The following is a 22883-nucleotide window of genomic DNA, read 5'->3' as shown; positions in this document are numbered from 1 at the left end:
TAATTAAAAATCCAAAACTATTATAACCTTGGTTTGGTACATGTACCGTTACAGGCCTAGTAGATACAGTGTGTATAGCCTGTATACTGCCCATACCTGTGATGTGTGTGAACACTGTCCTTTACAATCCTTTACTGGCCTCCACTTTCTTCTACTTTCTTCTACTGTCCTCTACGTTCTTCTACCACCCTCTGCTGCCCTCTGCTGTCCTCCACTTTCTTCTACTTTCTTCTACCACCCTCTGCTGTCCTCCACTTTCTTCTGCTTTCTTCTACTATCTTCTACCACCCTCTGCTGTCCTCTGCTGTCCTCCACTTTCTTCTACTTTCTTCTACTATCTTCTACCACCCTCTGCTGTCCTCTGCTGTCCTCCACTTTCTTCTACTTTCTTCTACTTTCTTCTACCACCCTCTGCTGTCCTCCACTTTCTTCTACTTTCTTCTACCACCCTCTGCTGTCCTCCACTTTCTTCTACTTTCTTCTACCACCCTCTGCTGTCCTCCACTTTCTTCTACTTTCTTCTACTATCTTCTACCACCCTCTGCTGTCCTCTGCTGTCCTCCACTTTCTTCTACTTTCTTCTACTTTCTTCTACCACCCTCTGCTGTCCTCCACTTTCTTCTACTTTCTTCTACCACCCTCTGCTGCCCTCTGCTGTCCTCCACTTTCTTCTACTTTCTTCTACCACCCTCTGCTGTCCTCCACTTTCTTCTACTTTCTTCTACCACCCTCTGCTGTCCTCCACTTTCTTCTACTTTCTTCTACCACCCTCTGCTGTCCTCCACTTTCTTCTACTTTCTTCTACCACCCTCTACCACCCTCTGCTGTCCTCTGCTGCCCTCTGCTGTCCTCTGCTGTCCTCCCACAGGTTTTGTAAAGAGTTCAAGTCGTCCTCCTGAACACGAGCCCTTGGACGACTCCAGTCCCACTGAGACCTGTGTCTGCGTCCACTGTTTCCCTGATCTGAAAGCTCTGAGCCAAGGCCACGACCCCACACTGAGAACACCATTACCCATCAACCACCAGGGTGTCCTACAGAGAGCCCAGACCCAGAATGGACCGGCTCTGTGGGCTCAGGAGGACTCCTACTCCTCAGGCAGGAAGGTTCATGTGGAGGCTGCAGTGGCATAAACATTCAGAGTGTTTTACTGTCATGTGTCCAGTGAAGACACAGGTTCACCTGTACAATAAAACTCCTCCTGTCATCCACACTGAATGTACAGAGAATATACGATGTATAAAAATAGGAAAAAAAAAAAGAATAATTATCTAGGAAATTAAAACAAACAAAACAAAGTGGCATTTAAGAATGGCATGCAAAAGAGGATGAGCATAAAATATAAACTACTATGACTAAGTAAATAAATATATCTTTACATAAATGTGCAATGTATGAGTAATTTTGCAAAAACTGCCAGAGATGAACAGTCTGATACATGTTAAACTGAATGAAATGAAATCCTGCAAACTGTCACAAAGATTTGGAACTGACCAAACATCCAATGTGAAGAAAAGGAGCTTTATATGGTTCAAGCTCATCTGTTCCTGCAATTAACCTCTCAACCAGAAGTAGCACGCACGGGTAATACTTTAGCAAGAACCACTTCAACCAACAGCCAACAGCTGCTATGTCATTATAATCAACCTTAAATAATCCTTAATATTTTCAATTCCAGTTTGAGAATTGTGGGAAAACTGCATGTATTCATTCTACAGAAGAGCACAACATGAGATATCACAGCCTATTATACTGACAATATGGAAATATTATTAATATTCCTTATCTTTAATTAGTAGAGGATGGTTGTGTTCAAAGAAAAGCCCTACACACCAAACAGAGACTGAAGAACTAGTGCAGACTGACAAATGTGTCTGTACATAGAGTGTAACACATGTATGTGGAGTAAGAAAGTGCACTTACCCACAACTGGACACAAACTTGTGATCAGGGGGTTTCCATCAGGGCCGTCAAACTCATGTTAGTTCAGTTCCATATTCAGCTAAATCTGATCTGCAGTGGGCCGGACCAGAAAAATAAAAACAGAATAACCTAAAAATAATGACAACTCCAATTTTTTGTCTTTGTTACAGTGTAAAAAAACCCATTAAATTATGAAAATACTTACTTTTATAAACTAACCAAAAAAAAAAAAAAAAAAAAACCCTGAAAAAACTGAAATTTAAATTGAAAAATGTAAGAAAAATAAGTGCAATTTTAACAATATTCTTCCTCCACTTCTCATTAGTCCATGTGCATTCTGGATCAGATCTCCAAAGACACTAAACACTGAGGAACAGGAAGAAAAGAGTTCAAACTGGACTGAATTTAATACAGACATTTCAGGTTGGACACATTTGTTCAGGTTAGTCACATTTTATTGTTACAGGAGAGTTTGTAAAGGTAAATATTTTCATAATTTAATGTTATTTTTGCACTAAAACAAAGAAAAGAATTTTAAGTTGTTAATTCTAGATTTTTTTGGCTTAATTGAAGATTTTTTTTACTTAATTGAAGATTTTTTTTTTGCTTAATTCAAGATTTTTTTTACTTAATTGAAGATTTTTTTGTTTTTTGCTTAATTGAAGATTTTTTTTTACTTAATTGAATATTTTTTTTTGCTTAATTGAAGATTTTTTTTACTTCAAGATTTTTTTTTTTTGCTTAATTCAAGATTTTTTTTTTACTTAATTGAAGATTTTTTTTGGCTTAATTCAAGATTTTTTCACTTAATTCAAGATTTTTTTTTGCTTAATTCAAGATTTTTTTTTACTTAATTCAAGATTTTTTTGGCTTAATTCAAGATTTTTTTTACTTAATTCAAGATTTTTTTTTTTTTTGCTTAATTCAAGATTTCTTTACTTAATTGAAGATTTTTTTGGCTTAATTCAAGATTTTTTGCTAAATTTGAGATTTTTTTTTGTTTAATTGAAGATTTCTTTTTAACTTAATTGAAGATTTTTTTTTTTTTTTTTTTTGGCTTAATTCAAGATTTTTTCCTTAATTCAAGCAAATTTTTTTTTTGCTTAATTCAATTCAAGACTGTGGAATTTTTGCACTTGGCAAAAACATCCCAGGGGCCAAACTGGACCCTTTGGCATTTGGCCCCCGGGCCGCATGTTTGACAGCCCTGGTTTACATCTTGGACCAGTTAAATAATAGCAAAATAACCTGTAAATAATGACAACTCCAGATTTTTCTCAAAAAAGTAAAACGCTTCTTTTCTAGGGCGTCTCATTTTTGGGACTTCTTTTCCGATCAAGCTCTTAATTTGACCAGTTAATCTCTTATATATTAGAAACTCCCAAAAATTTTTTTGGCACAATCTGTAAAGTTTTAAACCCCCCCCACCACCATCTTTAGGGTGTTATGGTAAATGGACTGAACTTCTATAGCACATTTTCTACACCTTCATGGTACCCAAAGTGCTTTACAGTTCCTCACATTCACCCATTCACACACACTCATACACCAGTAGGTGCTGCCTGGCTCTGCTGGGAGCAGTTTAGGGTTCAGTGCCTTGCCCAAGGACACTTTGACACATGGACAGTCGGAGCCAGGATTCGAACCACCGGTCATTAGACGACTACCAACTGAACCAAAGCCGCCCACTCTTCTCTGAAAAAGAAATCTGGTACCTGACCTGCAGAAAAGGGAGGGTACCAGATGGGTCATCTAGGACCAGATGTTCTCCAGTGAAATCAGCCCTGAGTGCAGATCTGTCAAATAAGACTAGAACAGAAAGAAATCAGCAAACCTGGGATTTACTCATTCTTCAGTGTCAAATGACCTTGACCTTGTCTAAAATCCTGTGACCTTTGACCTGTACATGATTTCAGACCTTCATAAATGACAGTAGCATCCCCCAAAACCTCTAATATGACATTTGCATGAGCAGATATGGCAGATCTGACCCACAAATGCAGGATTTTCTTTTTCTTTTTTTTTTAATTCTCTTTTTATTGAAAGAAATTTTTTCTTTTCATACATTGAAAAAACAAACAAAAACACAAACTATGTACATCCAGAGAGTGGTTATAAAAAACAAAACAAAACAAAAACATTTACAGCTGCTCATTATGGTCCTGTCATACAAGATCTCAAAGTAAAAATCAATGCAAAAATAAAGATAAACAAAAACACAAACACATATTTCCTTCAGATTTTGGGTTCATATTCATGGATTCATCTCTGCAAAATCAGATCTCAAAGGCTTCACATATCTCACCCATCCCTCCCAGTGTCGCACAAAAACATCCATCTTCAAATTTACAGTGAAGGTTATTCTTTCCATCCTATAAATTCCCATATTTATGTCTATCCAATTATTTATTGTCGGTTCTTCTTGTGTCATCCATCGTTTAGTTATTGCTTTTTTTCCTGCAGCAGTAATATACCGAAAAGGTATTTTTAATGTTCTTCACCCCTGGAGAAATGCATCCCAAATACATTATTTTGAAATCAAAAGGTAAATAGATATTAAGAATGATTTCTATGGCTTTATGTATTTCTTTCCGATAATGGTTTATTTTTGGGCATTCCACAAATGCAGGATTTTCTATTGAAAAATGGGTTTTCTGCACTGGGCTGACGGGCACCCTAAAGATGGTGGGGGTGGTGGGGGGGGGGGGTCTAAAACTTTACGGATTGTGCCGAAAAGTTTTTGGGGAGTTACTAATATATAAGAGATTAACTGGTCAAATTAAGAGCTTGATCGGAAGAGAAGTCCCAAAAATGGGACGCCCTATTCCTTTCACAAAAAAGTGAATAATATGAACAAATATGAACAACCTGAAATTTCTTAAGAAAAAAAAGTGTAATTTTAATAATACTATGCCTCAATATATCATTTATTCATGTGCATTACAGATCGCAGTGGATCTACAAAGGGATGTTAAAGGGAAGTTTTTCCTTCCACTGTCACCAGTCACAAGTGTTTGCTCCTGGAGGATTCTGTTGGGTTTCTGTAAATTGACTTAGAGTCTGGTTTTGACCAACTCTATATATAAAATGTCAAGAGAGAACTTTTTTTTGTGGTCTGGCGCTATATAAATAAAATTTTGATTGATTGAGTGATTTAATTGGTTTTCCCCTGTAAGTCGCTTTGGAAAAAAGCGTCTGCCAAATGCGTAAACATAAACATAAACAAAGGCACAAAATATGTAGTAACAGGTGTAATAGTGTTTATATTTTGTATTTGTCATTAATTATAAGTTATTATGTTATTATTTTACTGGTCTGATTCACTTGAGGCCAAACTGGTCTGAATGTGGAACCTGAACCACAATGAGTTTGACACCTCTGGTCAAAGGTGAAGTACACTTAAACTGTGGACGACTGAATCAGAACCTTTGACCTTTATATTTTACAACAGACTCTAAATCTGATCCAACATCCTACGGTTTTTTAATTATCAAACTGCTGCTGTAAGTGAAAACAAATGCTGTGTTACAAAAATACTTCTTAACCCTTTCATGCATGAATTATGAGAACTTTAATCAAGATTTTTTTCCTGAGTGTTTTAATTCCTCTTTAGGCATGAAAAAAAAAAACAATGTAATTGATTTTTCGTTGTTTTTTTTGTTTTTTTTTAATGAACCTATTTTTCATGGAGTAACAAAAATGTCCACTCAGCTGAACACCATGTGTTTAATTTTTGAAGCTTAGAAACATGCATTTACTGACATACTGTGTGAAAACTAGGAAATAAAAGCATTTTTAACCTCCTGAGACCCAGCAATGCATTTGTGTCCTCTGTAGGGGAGAAAAGTTTGACAGTTTTACTTAAAAAATTCTGTCGATTGTAAAGGACATTCCATAAAAAAAAAATATATATATATAAAAATAATTATAAAAAATGTCTCGGAAAAAAAACAAACAAACAAAAAAAACTGTTGTATTATGTAGTTTCCAATCAAGACAATTGTTTAATGGAAAAAAGCTAAAATTTTCACTTTGCTGGGTCTCAGGAGGTTAATGCTGCTAATCTGATGTTTTCTCACATTTGAACAAACTATAAAACCAGTTATTACTCACTCAGATAATATGCAAAAAAAAAGAAAAAAAAAAAAAAAACGTTTATGATGAAAAAAAAAAAAAAACTCTGTTAATTTCAGTCTAATAACAATTAACAGTTGATTTAGATAAAGAACAGTAAAGTTACAGTACTGGGCTGAATGTCAGTGTATTATTATGGGATGGTGCATTAGTGTCCACTGTGTTGGCTGATATGGAACTAAAACAACAAACCAATGAATATACAAGAGAACAGCTGCAGAAGAACTGTCCACTGGAGTGACCACTGGAGTGACCACTGGAGTGACCACTGTGCATGAAAGGGTGAATGTCTTCAGTGTAGTTTTTGTGAATTCCTCCTGCGGCCTTCCTGGACCCTTTGGCAGACCGGTTTCGGCCTGCGTATGTTTGACAGCCCTGATCTAAAGGTTGGACTTCCATGAGCACCTGCCAGACCTTCACAAACACACACGTTCCATCATAAACTGTCACATGATCCTTTAAGTGTGACGTTTGTGTCCCTCCCTGGAGCGTGCAGGTTCTCCGGTTTTCCCCGGTATCCGACAGGTATGCTAGGTTAATTCTCTTGATTGTGGTCTTGACCTGGAGGTCAGGTCTTGGTCTGTGGTTGCCTTCTGTGGAAGCTTGTACTAGTACTGGTCAAATGTGGTCAATAAAAGAGACGTTTACTTTGTATGAGGGAAGTATACAGATGTTACAGATTCTAATAGGGCCTGTTGAGCCGCATTCTGTCATAAATTCCCATTATGTAATAAAAGTTCAAGATGTAATAAGAATGTCACATCATCTTGTAATAAAGCCACATTATGTAATAAACTAACGCATTTTGTAATAAACTACCTCAGTGCATTATGAATGAATGAATGAATGAATGAATGTTTATTTCAGTTAAATACAAAATACAAAACACATACATATTAAAAAAACAACAAAACAAAACACCCACATATTAAAAAAACAAACATAAAATTAACACATTTTGTAACTGAAAAAGGCAGAAGCTGAAGCTGGAGGCTTATTTCTGCTTCTCCTATTCACATCCTTAGTCCATGTCCACACCTTAAGTTGCAGCAGATAAATACTTAAACTTAAATTATACTACATTCAGTGTTATAAATCATTTTGTAATCATATTACTTTCATAGCCCTTCATAATTTGACAAATTAAATTCTTTTTGAAACTCAACAGTGAACTCCACAATTTCACTTCATCCTTCAGTTCGTTCCATAGTTTGACACCAGTAACAGAAACACTGTGATATTTAACGTTTGTTCTTACTTTACATTTTTCAAACACAAACATCCCTCTTAAATTATAATGTCCTTCTCTTAACTTAAAAATTTTCTGAATACAAAAAGGAAGGTGTTTACTTTTAACGCGAAACATAAATTCCATTGTTTTTAAATATACAATGTCAAGAAATTTTAGTAAACCAGATTCTACAAAAAGTGGATTACTTGATTGGAGATAACCAGCTTTGTTTATGACTCTAATAGCTTTTTTTTGGAGTTTAATTATTGGGTCTATATTAGTTTTATACACATTGCCCCATATTTCCACACAGTCTGACATATATGGCATTACAAGTGAACAGTACAGCATATGCAAACATATTTTGTTTAACAAGTCCCGAGTTTTATAAAGAATCGCAACAGCTTTGGACATTTTACGTTTGATATATTCTATTTGTGGTTTCCAACAGAGTTTATGGTCAATAATCACTCCCAAAAATTTTGTTTCATACACCCTTTCAATTTCAATTTCATAAATTTTCAGTTTTATATCATCACTTCCCCTAGCACCACCAAAAACCACAAATTTTGTTTTATCTTCATTAAGTGATAACTTATTTACGTCAAACCATTTTTTTAACTTGCTCAATTCCTTTTCCACAGTTTCTAATATTTGTTTCATATTTACTCCCGAATAAAGCAAATTAGTATCATCTGCAAATATTGTAAATTTTAACTCACTAGATGCCATAAAAATATCATTTAGATAAAGTATAAATAACTTGGGTCCCAGAACTGAACCTTGTGGGACCCCACATGTTACGTTTCTAAGTTGTGAATTTGTATTTCCAATTGATACGTACTGAGACCTATTTTGTAAATAACTTTTTAACCAGTTTTGCGTCACACCTCTTATACCATACATTTCACATTTCCGGAGTAATATTGAGTGATCAATTGTGTCAAATGCCTTCCTTAAATCAATAAAAACACCAACAGTATGTTGTTTCTGATCCACCGCTGTTGCTATATTTTCTGTAAATTCCATTACTGCTAAAGATGTTGATCGGTTTTTCCTAAATCCGTACTGGTGATCATTTAATATCCTATATTTATCTACGTAGTCATCTAACCTCTTTACAAACAGTTTCTCAAGAATTTTAGAAAACTGTGGTAACAGTGACACCGGTCTTTAATTTGACACCATGTGCTTATCACCATTTTTATAAACTGGAATCACTTTAGCTATTTTCATCTTTTGTGGAAAAGTGCCTGTTTGAAATGATTTGTTGCATACATGAGTGAATGGTTGAAGGATACTGTTTATCACTTGTTTTATGAGTGACATATCAATGGAATTTCTATCAGTAGATTTTTTATTTTTAAATTTCCTGACCACTTCCAACACTTCACTTTCACAAACTCCACCAAGAAACATTGAATTATTGTTTTCAATAGCAAAATCAAAGTTTTTTTCATCCTTTTCCCACTTGGTAATATCTTTTGCCAAATTAGGACCGACATTAACAAAAAAGTCATTAAATATGTTCACGATGTCCTCCATATTTTCCAGCACAGTGTCACCAGTTTTAACAACATATGTAGCAAAATTCTTTTCATTACTTTTTTTAATCATATCATTTAACACTCTCCAAGTACCTTTAATATCATTTTTGTGTATTTCTAACAACTAATCATAATAGGCTTTTTTATGTGTTCTTACAATTGCTGTCAATCTATTTTTGTATCTTTTATATTTATTCTCTTTTTCTTTCGTTCTGTGCTTCAGAAATTCCCTATAGAGCCTGTTTTTCTTCTTACAAGCCCTTTCCAATCCCTTAGTTAACCATGGTTTCTTATTCTTTTTAAAATCTTGTCTATATTCTTTCACAGGACAATGTCTGTTCTTATATAGTAAATTTTTTCACATTATGTACTAACTTATTACAGTTTGAGAAATTTATTACAAAATGCACTTGACACATTTTTATTTTAAAAAAATGTAATAACATGGTTCATTATGTAATAACAATCCAAATCAATATAATTTCAGAGCAATTTAGAAGAAATTAGTGACAGGAGCTCCAGGTAATGGAATCAGAACTTTAACCACAGTTTAAAGATGAATTTAGCTCATTACATTTTCCTGAAAATAAAAATGTGTCAGGTGCATTTTGTAAGAAATTTCTCAAATTGTAATAACTTACTACATAATGAGAAAAAATTTACTACATAATACACTGAGGTAGTTTATTACAAAATGTGTCAGTTTATGACATAATGTGGCTTTATTACAAGATGATGTGACATTCTTATTACATTTTGAACTTTTATTACAGAATGGGAATTTATTACAGAATGTGGCTCAACTGGGGGGGGGGGGGGGGCTTATTTCAGGAAAATGTTCAGATTCAACTTCAGCCCAGATTTTCTAACGCTCCCATGTCCTGGGAATACAAAAAATGTGAAAAAATTTTGATGATGACCAGACAGATGATGACAGATGACCAGTGGGAAGCAACTCTTAATTTAATTAGTACCTCTTCCCTTGAGCCAGGCACAGCTTCATACCACTTCAAATTGTCTTAAGGGTACACTTGACTAAGGGAAGGCTGGCAAAAATGTTCTCACATACAGACCCCTGTTGCCCTCGCTGTAAAGACCAACCAGCTGATTATTTACACATGTTCTGGTCCTGTCCTAAACTCCATACTTTTCGGGCCAACATTTTTAGTGCTTCCTCAACAATGTTTAAAAAAACCTGTTGCCTAATCCCATGACTGCTTTATGGGACTCAGACCTGAAACCTGCCCTGTTTAGAGTACAGCTGCTGTGATCATAGCATTTTCCTCCTTAATTGCCAGACGTCTCATTCTCCTCTCCTGGAAGAAACAAGCACCTCCAAACTTCACCAGATGGATTAGAGACACCGTGCACTTCCTTAAACTTGAGAAAATCAGATGTACTCTTAAAGGTGCAAAAATGTAGAAAGACCTGGACTCCTTAGAATATTGTGAGAGTTTACAAGAACCACTGAATAAGGATGAATAACTGAATGGTGAGGCACCCCCCCCCGTTTTTTTTGTTTGTTTGTTTGTTTTTTTAATTTTGTAGTTTTGAAACCTTTATGTCTTCCTTTTCTTTTTTTTTTTTTGTCCTTTCATATTATGGTTGCCCTTCTATTTTCTTATCTGTGATTATGATGTCATATTTTGGGCACCTCTTTTGTAATCTTTCCATAATTAAGAGAATTAAATCTTCCTTGTAGATTCAAACTTGGTAGTACTAGGGGGATAACTGGGAGGGTAAGAAGGGGTGGGTGGGTGGGAAAAGGGCATATTCTCCTCATAGTTGTCCTCACGTAAACAATATATGTATCTTATTTTTTACAGAAACATTGTTTGTGACTGTATGTGTGCATTGAAAACTTTAATAAAAACTGTTAAAAGAGAAAAAAATTCAAATGAAGCCCAAACCCCCACCCCTACCCTGAAAAGTACTTTTTCAACCCTGAAAACGTGGGGTTTTTTTTTTGTCAACTTTCAAACCTTCTGCACTTTTGATGAAGTACAGTGTAGTAATCTGCTCATGCTGGGCCTTTAGATGTTTTTTATGTGAGACAGGTCATGTCTTCAGAGTGTTTTGAACTACAAAAGGTGTAGAGTCAAGCTCCAATTACAGGTCAAAGGTCACCCAAATGGTCCAAATGCATATTTGATGGAACTCAGCTGTTCATGTGGGTTCTTCTAAAAGTTGGGCTCAGGTTCTCTCCTCAGAACACATCTACTGACCACAAACAACTGCCATTCCATCAGACACATTCAACACAGCTGTTTCCTCGGTGTACAGCGCCTACAGTCCAGTGGGGTTCCGTCAGACGACAGGACAGGATTACTGAACCAGTGTGTTCTAATGGAAGCTGAAGGCTACGTCAGGCTCACTGTTAGAGTCCCAGACTACTTTTGCCAGTCTGTGTTTACAAAATATTCTTAAAAATGACAAACAGCAGAACAGTCATTTACAGATATAGATTTTCTTTATTTGAGTGTTTGATCACTGTGTCCAGTTCTTGCAGCAGTTACATGTGCGAGGAATGACTGAGTGGGTCAAGACTAAAGTTTCTTCTGTTTGCGCCCGAACAGGCCTCCAGCAACGCAAAGAACAAATCCCCTTTTTGAGGTTTCACCATTTTGTCTCGTACATACAAACTGTACATATTATACTTTTACATACATACATACATACATAATCATCAACATGTGGAAAAAAATCCTATCCAACTGTGATACCCAGCTCCGACGGCATGCTGAATGCAAAGTACTGATTCAGTACACGAACAAACGCACGCGCACCACACACGTGCATACAGACGGCGACACATAGGTTTATACAAACACGCCTATACTGAACAGAAGCCCCCAGAATTGTCGGGCAGACACGTGCACACACCCACAGATGCACACATACACACCGAATGAGAGCGACATGCGGCTGACGGTTCACACGGCAGAGTCACTTCACTGCCCTGCACTGACACCATTCTGTTCTTTAGTTTTTTTCTCATTCACCTGAAAGATCACAACATCTCATCAACATGAACAATATTGTTATCCTCATCGCATAATGGCCTAACTCATACACAAATGGACAAAAGTATGTGGACGCATTGAATTCAGGTGTTTCTTTTCTAACAGGGGTCTGGGATACAAAACAATAATGACTTATGTCAAAATATAGTTTTATATTGGGATAAATATCATTGATTTTTAACCCTCTGGTATCCTGTCCAACAAGGCCCTGACTAAGCACCAAGTGTGCCTTTTTTACACACTTGTGGAATAATGTCAAAAAACATTTCATGCAGTTTGTTTTTAATTCTTTTACACTTTTTTTCTATTTCATCAACTTGAGCCATAAATAAAAATACCAAATACTCAATAATTGTCACATTTTTAACCCTTTAAATGCCGTGTTTGTAATGGAAACAAACCATTTTTTGGATGCAAAAAACAAAAAAATAAATTTTTTTCAATATACTCCATAAAAAGTGGGTCACATATTATTAGATTTTTTCATCCTGGCATATGTCAGTGATTAACTCCAACATTGGTTAATTTGCATTATTATTTTTGGCGCTAGGTCAAATGTTCAAAAATACTAGCATCTGTCACCAAGTGTGCGTAAAATGCACACCTATAAATCAAACTATTAAATATTATATATTGATTTATTTTTCTGCTGTAATTTGATTTTATTTTTGTAAATCCAGGTCAGCCCTAATCATACAGATCAAATGTTAGAAACAGTGCGTTTTATGCACACTTGGCAGACAGATGCTAGTCTGGTCATTTTCTTGTTTACAATGTGCACATTTGAGTTGGTGGACAGAATTTTAAAGATCATGCAAAAATGAACAACTTTTGAATTCTAACCTTATTGAAATTGTGAAAAATAATATGAAGTTTTTTAACACGAAGTGCAAAGTGTGCCTAAAAGGCACACCTGGATACCGGAGGGTTAATATTGATGTTTCTATGTTAAATCCTCATGAACAGGACATCTCACAGCTGTAGACATGATGTGTCCCAATATTTATGTCCATATAGTTTATAAACATCAATATTTCTGTAAAGCTGTATGAATTTTGTCACCAACTTTTCATGAAATTTGCAAAACCCCAGTCATGGCCTAAGTATCATGAATCCGTCAGTCTTTCCATGGTTATGCACCTGACTCTCCTCCCTCACAGTGAACATTTTTGAAGTGTACTCCACCACAAACGTTCCATGTGTTTCCAAACACAGCTGGTAGGCCACTCGGGCATTTTCAGAAATTTGTCACAAAGTGCACTGTGGGAAGCGGAGCTCCATGCAGCCGCAGCAGCAGCAACAACAAACACGTCAACCAAGCGAAAGCGGGTGCGTGGAACTCCGCTTCCCACAGTGCACTTAGTGACGAATTTTTGAAAATATGCCAGTGAACTACCGGCTCTGTTTGGAAACACACGGATCAGGGCTGTCAAACTCATTTGAATTCAGTTCCACATACAGACTAATATGTTATAAAGTGGGCTGGACCAGTCAAATCATATAAATAATAGGATAAGAACTGATAAATAATGTCGACACCAAAGTTTTCTCTATGTTTTTGAGTGAAAAAAAGTCAAATTCCGTAATGAAAATGTTTACATTTATAAACTGTACTTGAACATAACATGAGCAAATATGAACAACCTGAAAATTCTTTGAGAAAAATAAGTGCAATTTGAACAATATTATGCCTTAGTTTATCATTTAAACAACTTACAGATCACAGTGGATCTACAAATACACATAACATTTAGCAACAGGCAGAACACTGGTCAAATTCTACATACTTCTATTAAGACATTTCAGGTTGTTCATATTTTTTCGGTTATTCACATTTGTTGTAAAAGGCTAGTCTGTAAACGTAAACATTTTTGTGTAATTTTACTATTTTTTACTCTAAAGCAAAGACAAAAATGTGCAGTTTTCATTATTTATAAGTTATTATGATAGTATTTTATTGGTCTGACCCACTTTAGATTAAATTGACCTAAAATGAGTTTAACATCCTTGATTTTTAATCTCTTCAGTGTAATTTTTGTATTTCACAGATTCATCCCAGGGGCCAGATTGGACCCTTTGGTGGGCTGGATTTGGCCCCCAGGCCGTGTGTTTGACACCTGTGACTTAGACTGTTTGTGGTGGAGTACAGTTGTTCACCATGAGAGAAGACAATCAGGTGTGTAACCACGGAAAGAGGTTTGGATTCATGATACTTAGGCTTTGACTCAGGTTTTACAGATTTGATGAAAAATTGGTGGCGAAAGTCATACACAGCTTTAAAGTTTAGTGGCAGATTTTTCCGTAAGTGGTATTGGTGCAGTTGTATCGGATTACTTTTACGAGTACAAGTACACAAAGTGAGTATTGGAGCCGATGCCCGATACTGGTATCAGAATCAGTGCATCCCTACTATATTATGACATTTATTCTTGTTGTTTTGTCTCCCAGACCCCTGTTAGAAAAGAAACACCTGAATTCAATGTGTCCACATACTTTTGTCCATTTGTGTATGAGTTAAACCACAGGTGTCAAACATGCAGCCCGGGGGCCAAATCCGGCCCGCCAAAGGGTCCAGTCCGGCCCTGCAGGATGAATTTGTGAAATGCAAAAATTACACTAAGGTATGAACCGTCCTTTCAGTTCAGGTTCCACATTCAGACCAGTTCAATCTCAGGTGGGTCATAATAACCTATAAATACTTAAACTTCAAACAAATTGTTCAAATTTTAGTTCCAAACTCCAAATTTGAACAATATTCTGTCTGTTACCGAATGTTTATGGAACACTGTGTGTAAATGTACATGTAGAAATAATAAGTCGAGGCATAATTTTGTTAAAATTGCACTAATTTTTCAAATGAAATTTCTGTTTTTTCAGGTTATTCACATCTTTTTTTGGAAAATGTAAATGTTTTCAGAATTTAATTGGTGGTTTTTTGCACTAAAACAAAAAGAAAAACTTGGCTTCATCATTATTTACAGGTTATTAAGTCATTATTTTCATTTTCATAGTGGAGCTTTGCCATATATGTGCTGATAATATCTAGTTTAAATATGGATATATGTATATATTATTACTATATTACTATAGAGGACAATATAGAGTATTATGTTATGTATGTATATGTGTTTTGGTTTGTATTGTTTTTGTTTTTTAGTTTTTATTAATATCTGGAAGGATAAGTTGTAAATGGGTATTATCATATTAGTGTATATAGGAAAAAGGATGTTATTATTATTATTATTATTATTGTTATTATGTTGATATTCATGCAAAATAATAATTGCTATTTAGTGATCATAAGGAATAGTAATCGGGGTAGGAGTACATAAGTTTTTACTTCTTCCTACTCCTTTTTGAGCATGTATAATTCCATTTCCTTTGTTTTCTTTATCTTCTTCTTCTTATTATTATTATTATTATTATTATTATTAATATTAATGTTATTATTTATGTACTTATTTTCGTGGTTTGTTTGCTTATCAATCATTTATGTACCAGTACTTATATTTTGCTGGTTGATTTTTGGTTTTATTTCATTGTCTGCATGTTAGAAATAAAGATTTCATTCATTCATTCATTCATTCTTTCTTTCATTCATTCATTCTTTCATTCATTTTACTGGTCTGGCCTGCTTGAGATCAAAAAACGAGTTTGACACCCCTGAGTTAAACAATTATGCGATGAGGCTAACGACATGTCTTGGTAGTATGTCCAACATTTGAGAAAATAAGAGCGTAAACAAAAAAAAAAGTAGTTATCTGCACTATTTTGCATGTGTGTGTATAAAAATAATGATTGACAGCACAATATAACACAGACCAACAATGTAAGAGTTTAGGGAGGATGAAAAAAAGGATATATTTAATTACAGTATGTATAAAAATAGATTTCCTGTCTAATTTATTTCCTCCGTGACTGATGGGAGCAGCAAGAGAGGCAGAAAATTATCCCTAAATTTCCAACCGACAACAACAAACTCACAAGTAACGAATGGAATAAATCTCTCTGTACAATGTTCATAATACAATTTGTCAGCTTTGATTTTTTTTTTTTTTTGCCTGCATTCTGAAGAAAAATGCATAATAAGACGACTTTCATCCTTGGAATATTTGGTCATTTCAGGTTCAACAGGTGTGCTTGTGTGTGGACAGTGGGTAATCCTCATGTGGGAGGGGCTGTCCATGTCTAGTTTCTGGATGAAGTACCGCCGAGTTCCCCCTGTGGAACGCCGCAGCTCCGCCTCCTCTCGCCTTCCAAAGGGATTATTTGCAACTGTGTGAGCGTGAAGTTGGCGCAGAAACAGCATTTGTGATCAAGTAAAACTAAACCTTCTGTGTGTGTGTGTGTTGAGGACAGAGGACAAACACAGCAGGGACACAACCTACTGTCCATCACACAGTCCTCAGCGCCCTCATCCTTTGACTCACAGTCGAATTCTGTTGTTTGAACCTTCGTAATTCCAGTGAACAACAATCTTGCACAGCAGACAGTTCACTCTTACACGTCGTACAGTTTAACTGTTAGTGCTGCCAGATTTGTTTTGTTGAACTTGTGTCTCCAGAGGTTTAGAGTTCAGGTAGGATTGTGTGTCTGTCTCCGTTACCTTCGCCCATGCAACTAAATGTCCACGTTGTCCACGGTCTTCTCTGACAGGCTGGTCTATTCGTACTCCAGGAACTGTTTATGGTAGAACAAAAGGTACCTGTGGGAGCAAAAAGTAAGAAAAAGCATCGAGTCAAAAGGAGGAAACATAATGTGACTACATTAAAGAGTAGGGATGTAACGATTACCGGTATAACGATAAACGGCGGTAAAAACACAGACGGTTAGTATTAGCGTTTAAATTCTAATTCTCATGATAACTGTGTTTGATTACCGCACTTTTAGGGGAAAAAACCCTATGGAAAGATCTGCTTTTATGTCAAATATTTGAGTATACTTTTAATTTATTACAATTTTAATTTTCTATACCTAATATCTGGAACCAATATTCACTTTTAAAGTCTGTGAAAAGGTTCGTTAAGCATCTGTGTGTTATTTATGCAATAAATTATATACATTTTTCAAACCGGATTTTATATATTTTTTGTGTTTTCTGTCCTTTTATGTTTTTATAGTAGGTTAAAGTGAAAAAAATAATAGACAGATGATCTAGATGAAGTTGTGCTGAAAAAACAGATCCCAAACGTGGGTATAGTAAACATTTGTTTATATAGTATATGAAGGCAAAATCAAAAGGACTGAAAAACAGACAAAATAGGCTCAGACCACTAAGGGTTAATATTGGAATGTTTCTCCAACAGAAGGGACAGTGGGACTATTATTTTATTTGTTTTTTTTTTTTTTTTTTCAAAATACAACTTGGTTAAATTCTTTCAGTGTGTGTATTAGTACTTTTTGAACATTCTGAGCACAATTTCAACAATACCGTGATAATAATGATAACCGTGATATGAAACTTTCATATTGTTACATCCCTAATTAAGAGGCAGAATTTGACATGTGTTGGTTTGAAAGAACTGAGATACTGATTCTCTCTCACCTTGTTAAATGTCATGCGTTAAAAAAAAGAGGTAAAAATAATAAGAATAAATAAGCGGTATAGAGAATATACTTTAGCAGAGTATAAAGTGTACGTGTCAGTCTATTTACAGCAGCTGCAGCAGTGGAATACACTAACACAGGGCTGTCAAACTCATGTTAGTTCAGTTCCACATTCAGCTAAATTTGATCTGCAGTGGACTGAACCAGTCAAATAATAACAGAATAATATAGAAATAATGTCAACTCCAAATGTAATTTTAACAATATTCTGCCTCAGTTTATCATTTCCACATGTTCATTATAACTTACAGATCACAGTGGATCTACAAACACACAAAACATTTAAGAACAGACAGAATATTGTTAAAATTGTACTTACTTCTCTTAAGACATTTCAGGTTGTTCATACTTGTTCAGATTATTCACGTTTTTGTGAAATTATATTTTGTTTTGGTGTAAATAAATGAAAATATTTACATGTACAAAGAGAAAAAATTGGAGTTGTCATTATTTCTATGTTAGTCTGATAGTATTTGACTGGTCTGACCCACTGGAGATTGAATTGTTCTGAATGTGGAACCTGAACTCAAAGGATAGTTAATATCTTCAGTGTAATTTTTGCATTTCACAAATTCATCCCTGGGCCGCATTGGACCCTTTGGCGGGCCGGATTTGGCCCCGGGGCCGCATGTTTGACACCTGTGAGCTAACGGTTCTGAGGTGAAGAGGAGCATCACAGAACCAAACAGCAGCAGATAGGACAGTAGTGACCTGTTTAGAGTAAAGTGCAGATTTTCTTTTTAGACATACGGTTATTTTTAAAGTCAGATATCCAATGGAATCATTTCCGGTCTGTTCCTTTTGCTTTCTGTGTCTGTGGTCTGTACGAGCCGCTTCTACCCCAGTATTTCATTCATCTGTATGAGACCACACTAGCCCTCGGGTGGTGTGGTTTCTGCTGTGAACTCACCCTTCGCTGTCCAGGACGTCCTTGATGCTGGCCTTGGTGATGATGGCGTCGTCACATTTGAACCACTGGTCCTTGTGCTGCCGGATGAAGGTGGTGTAATGTCCACTCTCTAGTGTCCCCTGGTGGTTCACCACTGCAAACAGACTGTACCTGAGGAGCAGCAGAAGCCAAGATGAACACCACTTTACAGCCAACACCAACACATTTATGCTGCATCTACAAAACAGGCAACTAGGGATGCAACCATACGAAAACTTCATATCATGGTTATTGTGACCAAAAATATCACAGTTATCATTATTATCGCAGTATTGTTGAAATTGTGCTCAAAATGTTCAAAAAGTACTAATACACACACTGAAGTAATTTAACCAAGTTGTATTTAAAAAAATAAATAAATAAAATAAAACAATAGGCACACTGTCCCTTCTGTGTCAGAAACATTCAAATATTAACCCTTAGTGGTCTGAGTCTATTTTGTCTGTTTTTCAGTCCTTTTGATTTGGCCTTTATATACTATAGAAACAAATGTTTACTATACCCATGTTTGGATCTGTTTTTTCAGCACAACTTCATCTGTATCATCTGTCTATTATTTTTTTCACTTTAACCTACAATAAAAACATAAAAGGACAAAATACACAAAAAATATATAAAATCTGATTTGAAAAATTGATATATTTTATTGCATAAATAACACACAGATGTTTAACAAACCTTTTCAAAGACTTTAAAAGTGAATATTGGTTCCAAATATTAGGTATAGAAAATTAAAATTCTAATAAATTAAAACTATACTCAAATATTTGACATAAAAGTAGATCTTTACATTGGATTTTTTCTCCTAAACGTGCGGTAATCAAACACAGTTATCATGAGAATTACAGTTTAAACAGTAATACTAACCGTCTGCAATTTTACCGCCGTTTATCATTATACCGGCAGTCGTTACATCCCTACAGGCAACAAACACTTTCCTTTTCAAATACAGGGCTAGTGTATATTTCTGGAATGTGCTATTTCTCAGTTGTAATGTTTTGTTGCTTGGCCTGAAGGACCACAGATGTAAAATCATCTTGAACTGTTCGACCTAATTTAGTGTTAAAGGGAATATTTCCATATTCATCATCGCCACCTGCTGGTCAGTTTGGTTCATCATTAAACTTGTCTTCTGTGTTTTCATACTGTGATATTCTGTACTATCTCAGGTTCAGAACACACTGTCTTTGTATTAAATACATTTGAGAAGATTATCTTTTATCAGTGTGGGTCTTGTCTTGTCATTGAGGGGTGATAGTGGGTCCTGAACACAGACCAGAGCACATTTGACCACATATCTGTCTGTAATTTAAACACTAATGTGTCTTGATGCATCTGCAATAGAGCTGTGACAGGAAAACGGGTAACACTTTATAATAAGTACACACTATGAAGCATTAGTTAAGCATTAATACTGAATTCATTACTTATAAAGCATATTTCTGACACGAATACTCATTAATGTATGGTTTATAAGCACAGTTATAAATGTTTTACAAACCATTAATAAGCACATTAGTTAAGCATGAATAAATACTGAATTCATCATTTATAAAGCATATTTCTGACATGAATGCTTATTAGTATATGGTTTAAATGCCCTGAATCATGTGTTGAGTTTATTTTAATGCAGTTTGTTTTAATAATCCCATGTGCTGTGTCTTTCCTTTGATAGAAAAACTGAAACTTTTGTGCGTCTTTATTCATTTCCATTCTTTAAATCTCATTTGTAAATGCTTTAGATGTCATAGATAGTGCACACTTTAGATGAGCTCACACCATAGACTGAATTCATGAGTAGGAAGTGCTTTAGAACTACATGAAATAATGAATTCCTGTTTTAATAACTGTTTATAGGACATGTATTGGAAAATAAATGTGTGAGTTAGTTAAAATACACACTAACATATTCACTAACCATTAGTACATGTGTGAATAGTGTATGTGTGAGCAGAAATGCACATCACAACTGGTTTGTAAGTGATGCAATACTAAATGTTTAAATGCTGAATCCATAATTTATAAAGTATGAAAATACAATCGTTCAGCACATTGTAGATGAGCTTATTAATATGAGTAAAACATTTATAACTGTGTTTATAAACCATATATGAGAGTATTCATGTCAGGAATATGCTTTATAAATGATAAATTCAGTATTTATTAATGCTTAACTAATATTCTTATTAATGATGAATAAAACCATTGTAACTGTGTTTATAAACCATATATTAATGAGTATTTATGTCAGAAATATGCTTTATAAATTACAAATTCAGTATTTATTAATGCTTAACTAATGAGCTTATTAATGATGAGTAAAACATTTATAATTGTGTTTATAAACCATATATTAATGAGTATTCATGTCAGAAATATGCTTTATAAATAATAAATTCAGTATTTATTAATGCTTAACTAATGTTCTTATTAATAACAAATAAAACCATTATAACTGTGCTTATAAACCATATATTAATGAGTATTCATGTCAGAAATATGCTTTATAAATGATAAATTCAGTATTTATTAATGCTTAACTAATGTTCTTATTAATAGCAAATAAAACCATTATAACTGTGCTTATAAACCATATATTAATGAGTATTCATGTCAGAAATATGCTTTTTAAATGATGAATTCAGTATTTATTAATGCTTAACTAATGTTCTTATTAATGATGAGTAAAACATTTATAACTGTGCTTATAAACCATATATTAATGAGTATTCATGTCAGAAATATGCTTTATAAATAATAAATTCAGTATTTATTAATGCTTAACTAATGTTCTTATTAATAACAAATAAAACCATTATAACTGTGCTTATAAACCATATATTAATGAGTATTCATGTCAGAAATATGCTTTATAAATGATAAATTCAGTATTTATTAATGCTTAACTAATGTTCTTATTAATAGCAAATAAAACCATTATAACTGTGCTTATAAACCATATATTAATGAGTATTCATGTCAGAAATATGCTTTTTAAATGATGAATTCAGTATTTATTAATGCTTAACTAATGTTCTTATTAATGATGAGTAAAACATTTATAACTGTGCTTATAAACCATATATTAATGAGTATTCATGTCAGAAATATGCTTTATAAATGACAAATTCAGTATTAATGCTTAACTAATGCTTCATAGTGTGTACTTATTATAAAGTGTTACTGGAAAATGCTTTATCAGTGAACAACATAAAGGTAGTTTTGGCAACAGCCAACGTCTGCAGAGAAGCAGGAATGAGCTCTACAGTTATAATACATTTATACTGACTCATGAAAGATTTGTTATTGAGGGGTGATAGTGGGTCCTGAACCAGACCAGCTGAGAACCACTGGTCCAGACTACAGTGGAAGTGCATTCTTCTTTAGAGGAACAGACTATTTGGGACTAATTGCCCGTTAATTTCATTACCTGAAAATTTTTGAGAGATATTTTCATAGCAGTGTCAAAAAAATTAATGAAAAATAATAATAATGTTTTAAATGTCTCATTTCTGTGGAAAATAGACCGGTGTCTGTTCTTTAGCCTGCTATGGGGCTTTCTGTGTGTAAAAGCAAAAAAAAAAAAGGAAATAAATAAATAAAAAAGGTTCTTTGTAAATCCAAATCATTTACGGTGGACTACACAGTGCATTTGATTAGTGAGAAACCCATGCATGAATAATGAGGTGGTGGATTTGTCCTACCTGCAGGCCAATGAATGCATTAAAGTGAGTCAGCGCAGTAATAAGGAGAAAAGAAAATAAGGTTTTGTTGGTGAAAACTTAATAAACTGTGCGCTCTGCCTGGCTGTATCTGCTTCGTGTTGTTCCATCTTCATTGTTTCACATCTGTACCCTAGAGGACAACTCTAAGAATGAGGAACAAAGACGTCATGTTTCTAAATGCGTCCTGTTGACATTTGGTCTTGTTAAGTTCATGATGTCTGGACTTAGATGAATTGGATGCTTATGTTCTAATGCACAGGTGTCAAACATGCGTCCCGGGGGCCAAAACCGGCCCGCCAAAGTTTCCAATCCGGCCCACGGGATGAATGTGTGAGATGCAAAAATTACACTGCAGATATTAACAATCCAGGATGTTTAAATCATTTTAGGTCAATTCAACCTAAAGTGGGTAAGACCAGTAAAATACTATCATAATAACCTATAAATAATGAAAAAAGCAATGTTTTCTCTTTGTTTTACCGTAAAAAAAAAGTTACATTACACAAAAATGCTGACATTTACAGAGTAGCCTTTAACAAAAAATGTGAAGAACTCGAACAAATATGAACAACCTGAAATATCTAAAGAGAAGTAAGTGGAATTTTATCAATATTCTGCCTGTTACTAAATGTTTTGTGTATTTGTAGATCCACTGTGATCTATAAGTTGTGATTCACGTGTATAAATTATAACTATGGAACAATATTGTTAAAATTGCACTTATTTTTCCTAAGATTTTCAGGTTG

General features: G+C 34.6%; 2 protein-coding genes across 3 annotated transcripts in view; one reads left to right on the top strand and one right to left on the bottom strand.

Moving 5' to 3' along the window:
• The window catches only part of tnfrsf13b (TNF receptor superfamily member 13B), a 25732-nt gene extending 24415 nt beyond the window's left edge, over positions 1-1317 (top strand). Inside the window, exon 5 of the mRNA XM_030122025.1 lies at positions 869-1317. Within this exon, the coding sequence (XP_029977885.1) occupies positions 869-1131 (263 nt within the window). The 3' untranslated portion in view covers positions 1132-1317. The remainder of the gene's footprint in view (positions 1-868) is intronic.
• Positions 1318-15916: 14599 nt separating this feature from the next.
• Positions 15917-22883, bottom strand: part of usp22 (ubiquitin specific peptidase 22) — a 70637-nt gene continuing 63670 nt past the window's right edge. For both annotated transcript variants that reach the window (XM_030121449.1, XM_030121450.1), the window contains exons 12-13: positions 18374-18523; positions 15917-16561 (exon numbers count right to left, since the gene is read on the bottom strand). In XM_030121449.1, coding sequence (XP_029977309.1) covers positions 16519-16561; positions 18374-18523 — 193 coding nt within the window. In that variant the 3' untranslated portion in view covers positions 15917-16518. The remainder of the gene's footprint in view (positions 16562-18373; positions 18524-22883) is intronic.

This window comes from Sphaeramia orbicularis, chromosome 19 (assembly GCF_902148855.1).
Source record: "Sphaeramia orbicularis chromosome 19, fSphaOr1.1, whole genome shotgun sequence".
Taxonomy (NCBI): Eukaryota; Metazoa; Chordata; class Actinopteri; order Kurtiformes; family Apogonidae; genus Sphaeramia; species Sphaeramia orbicularis.
The sequence above is the reverse complement of the archived record's forward strand: the minus strand, read 5'-3'. Positions and strand labels throughout refer to the sequence as shown.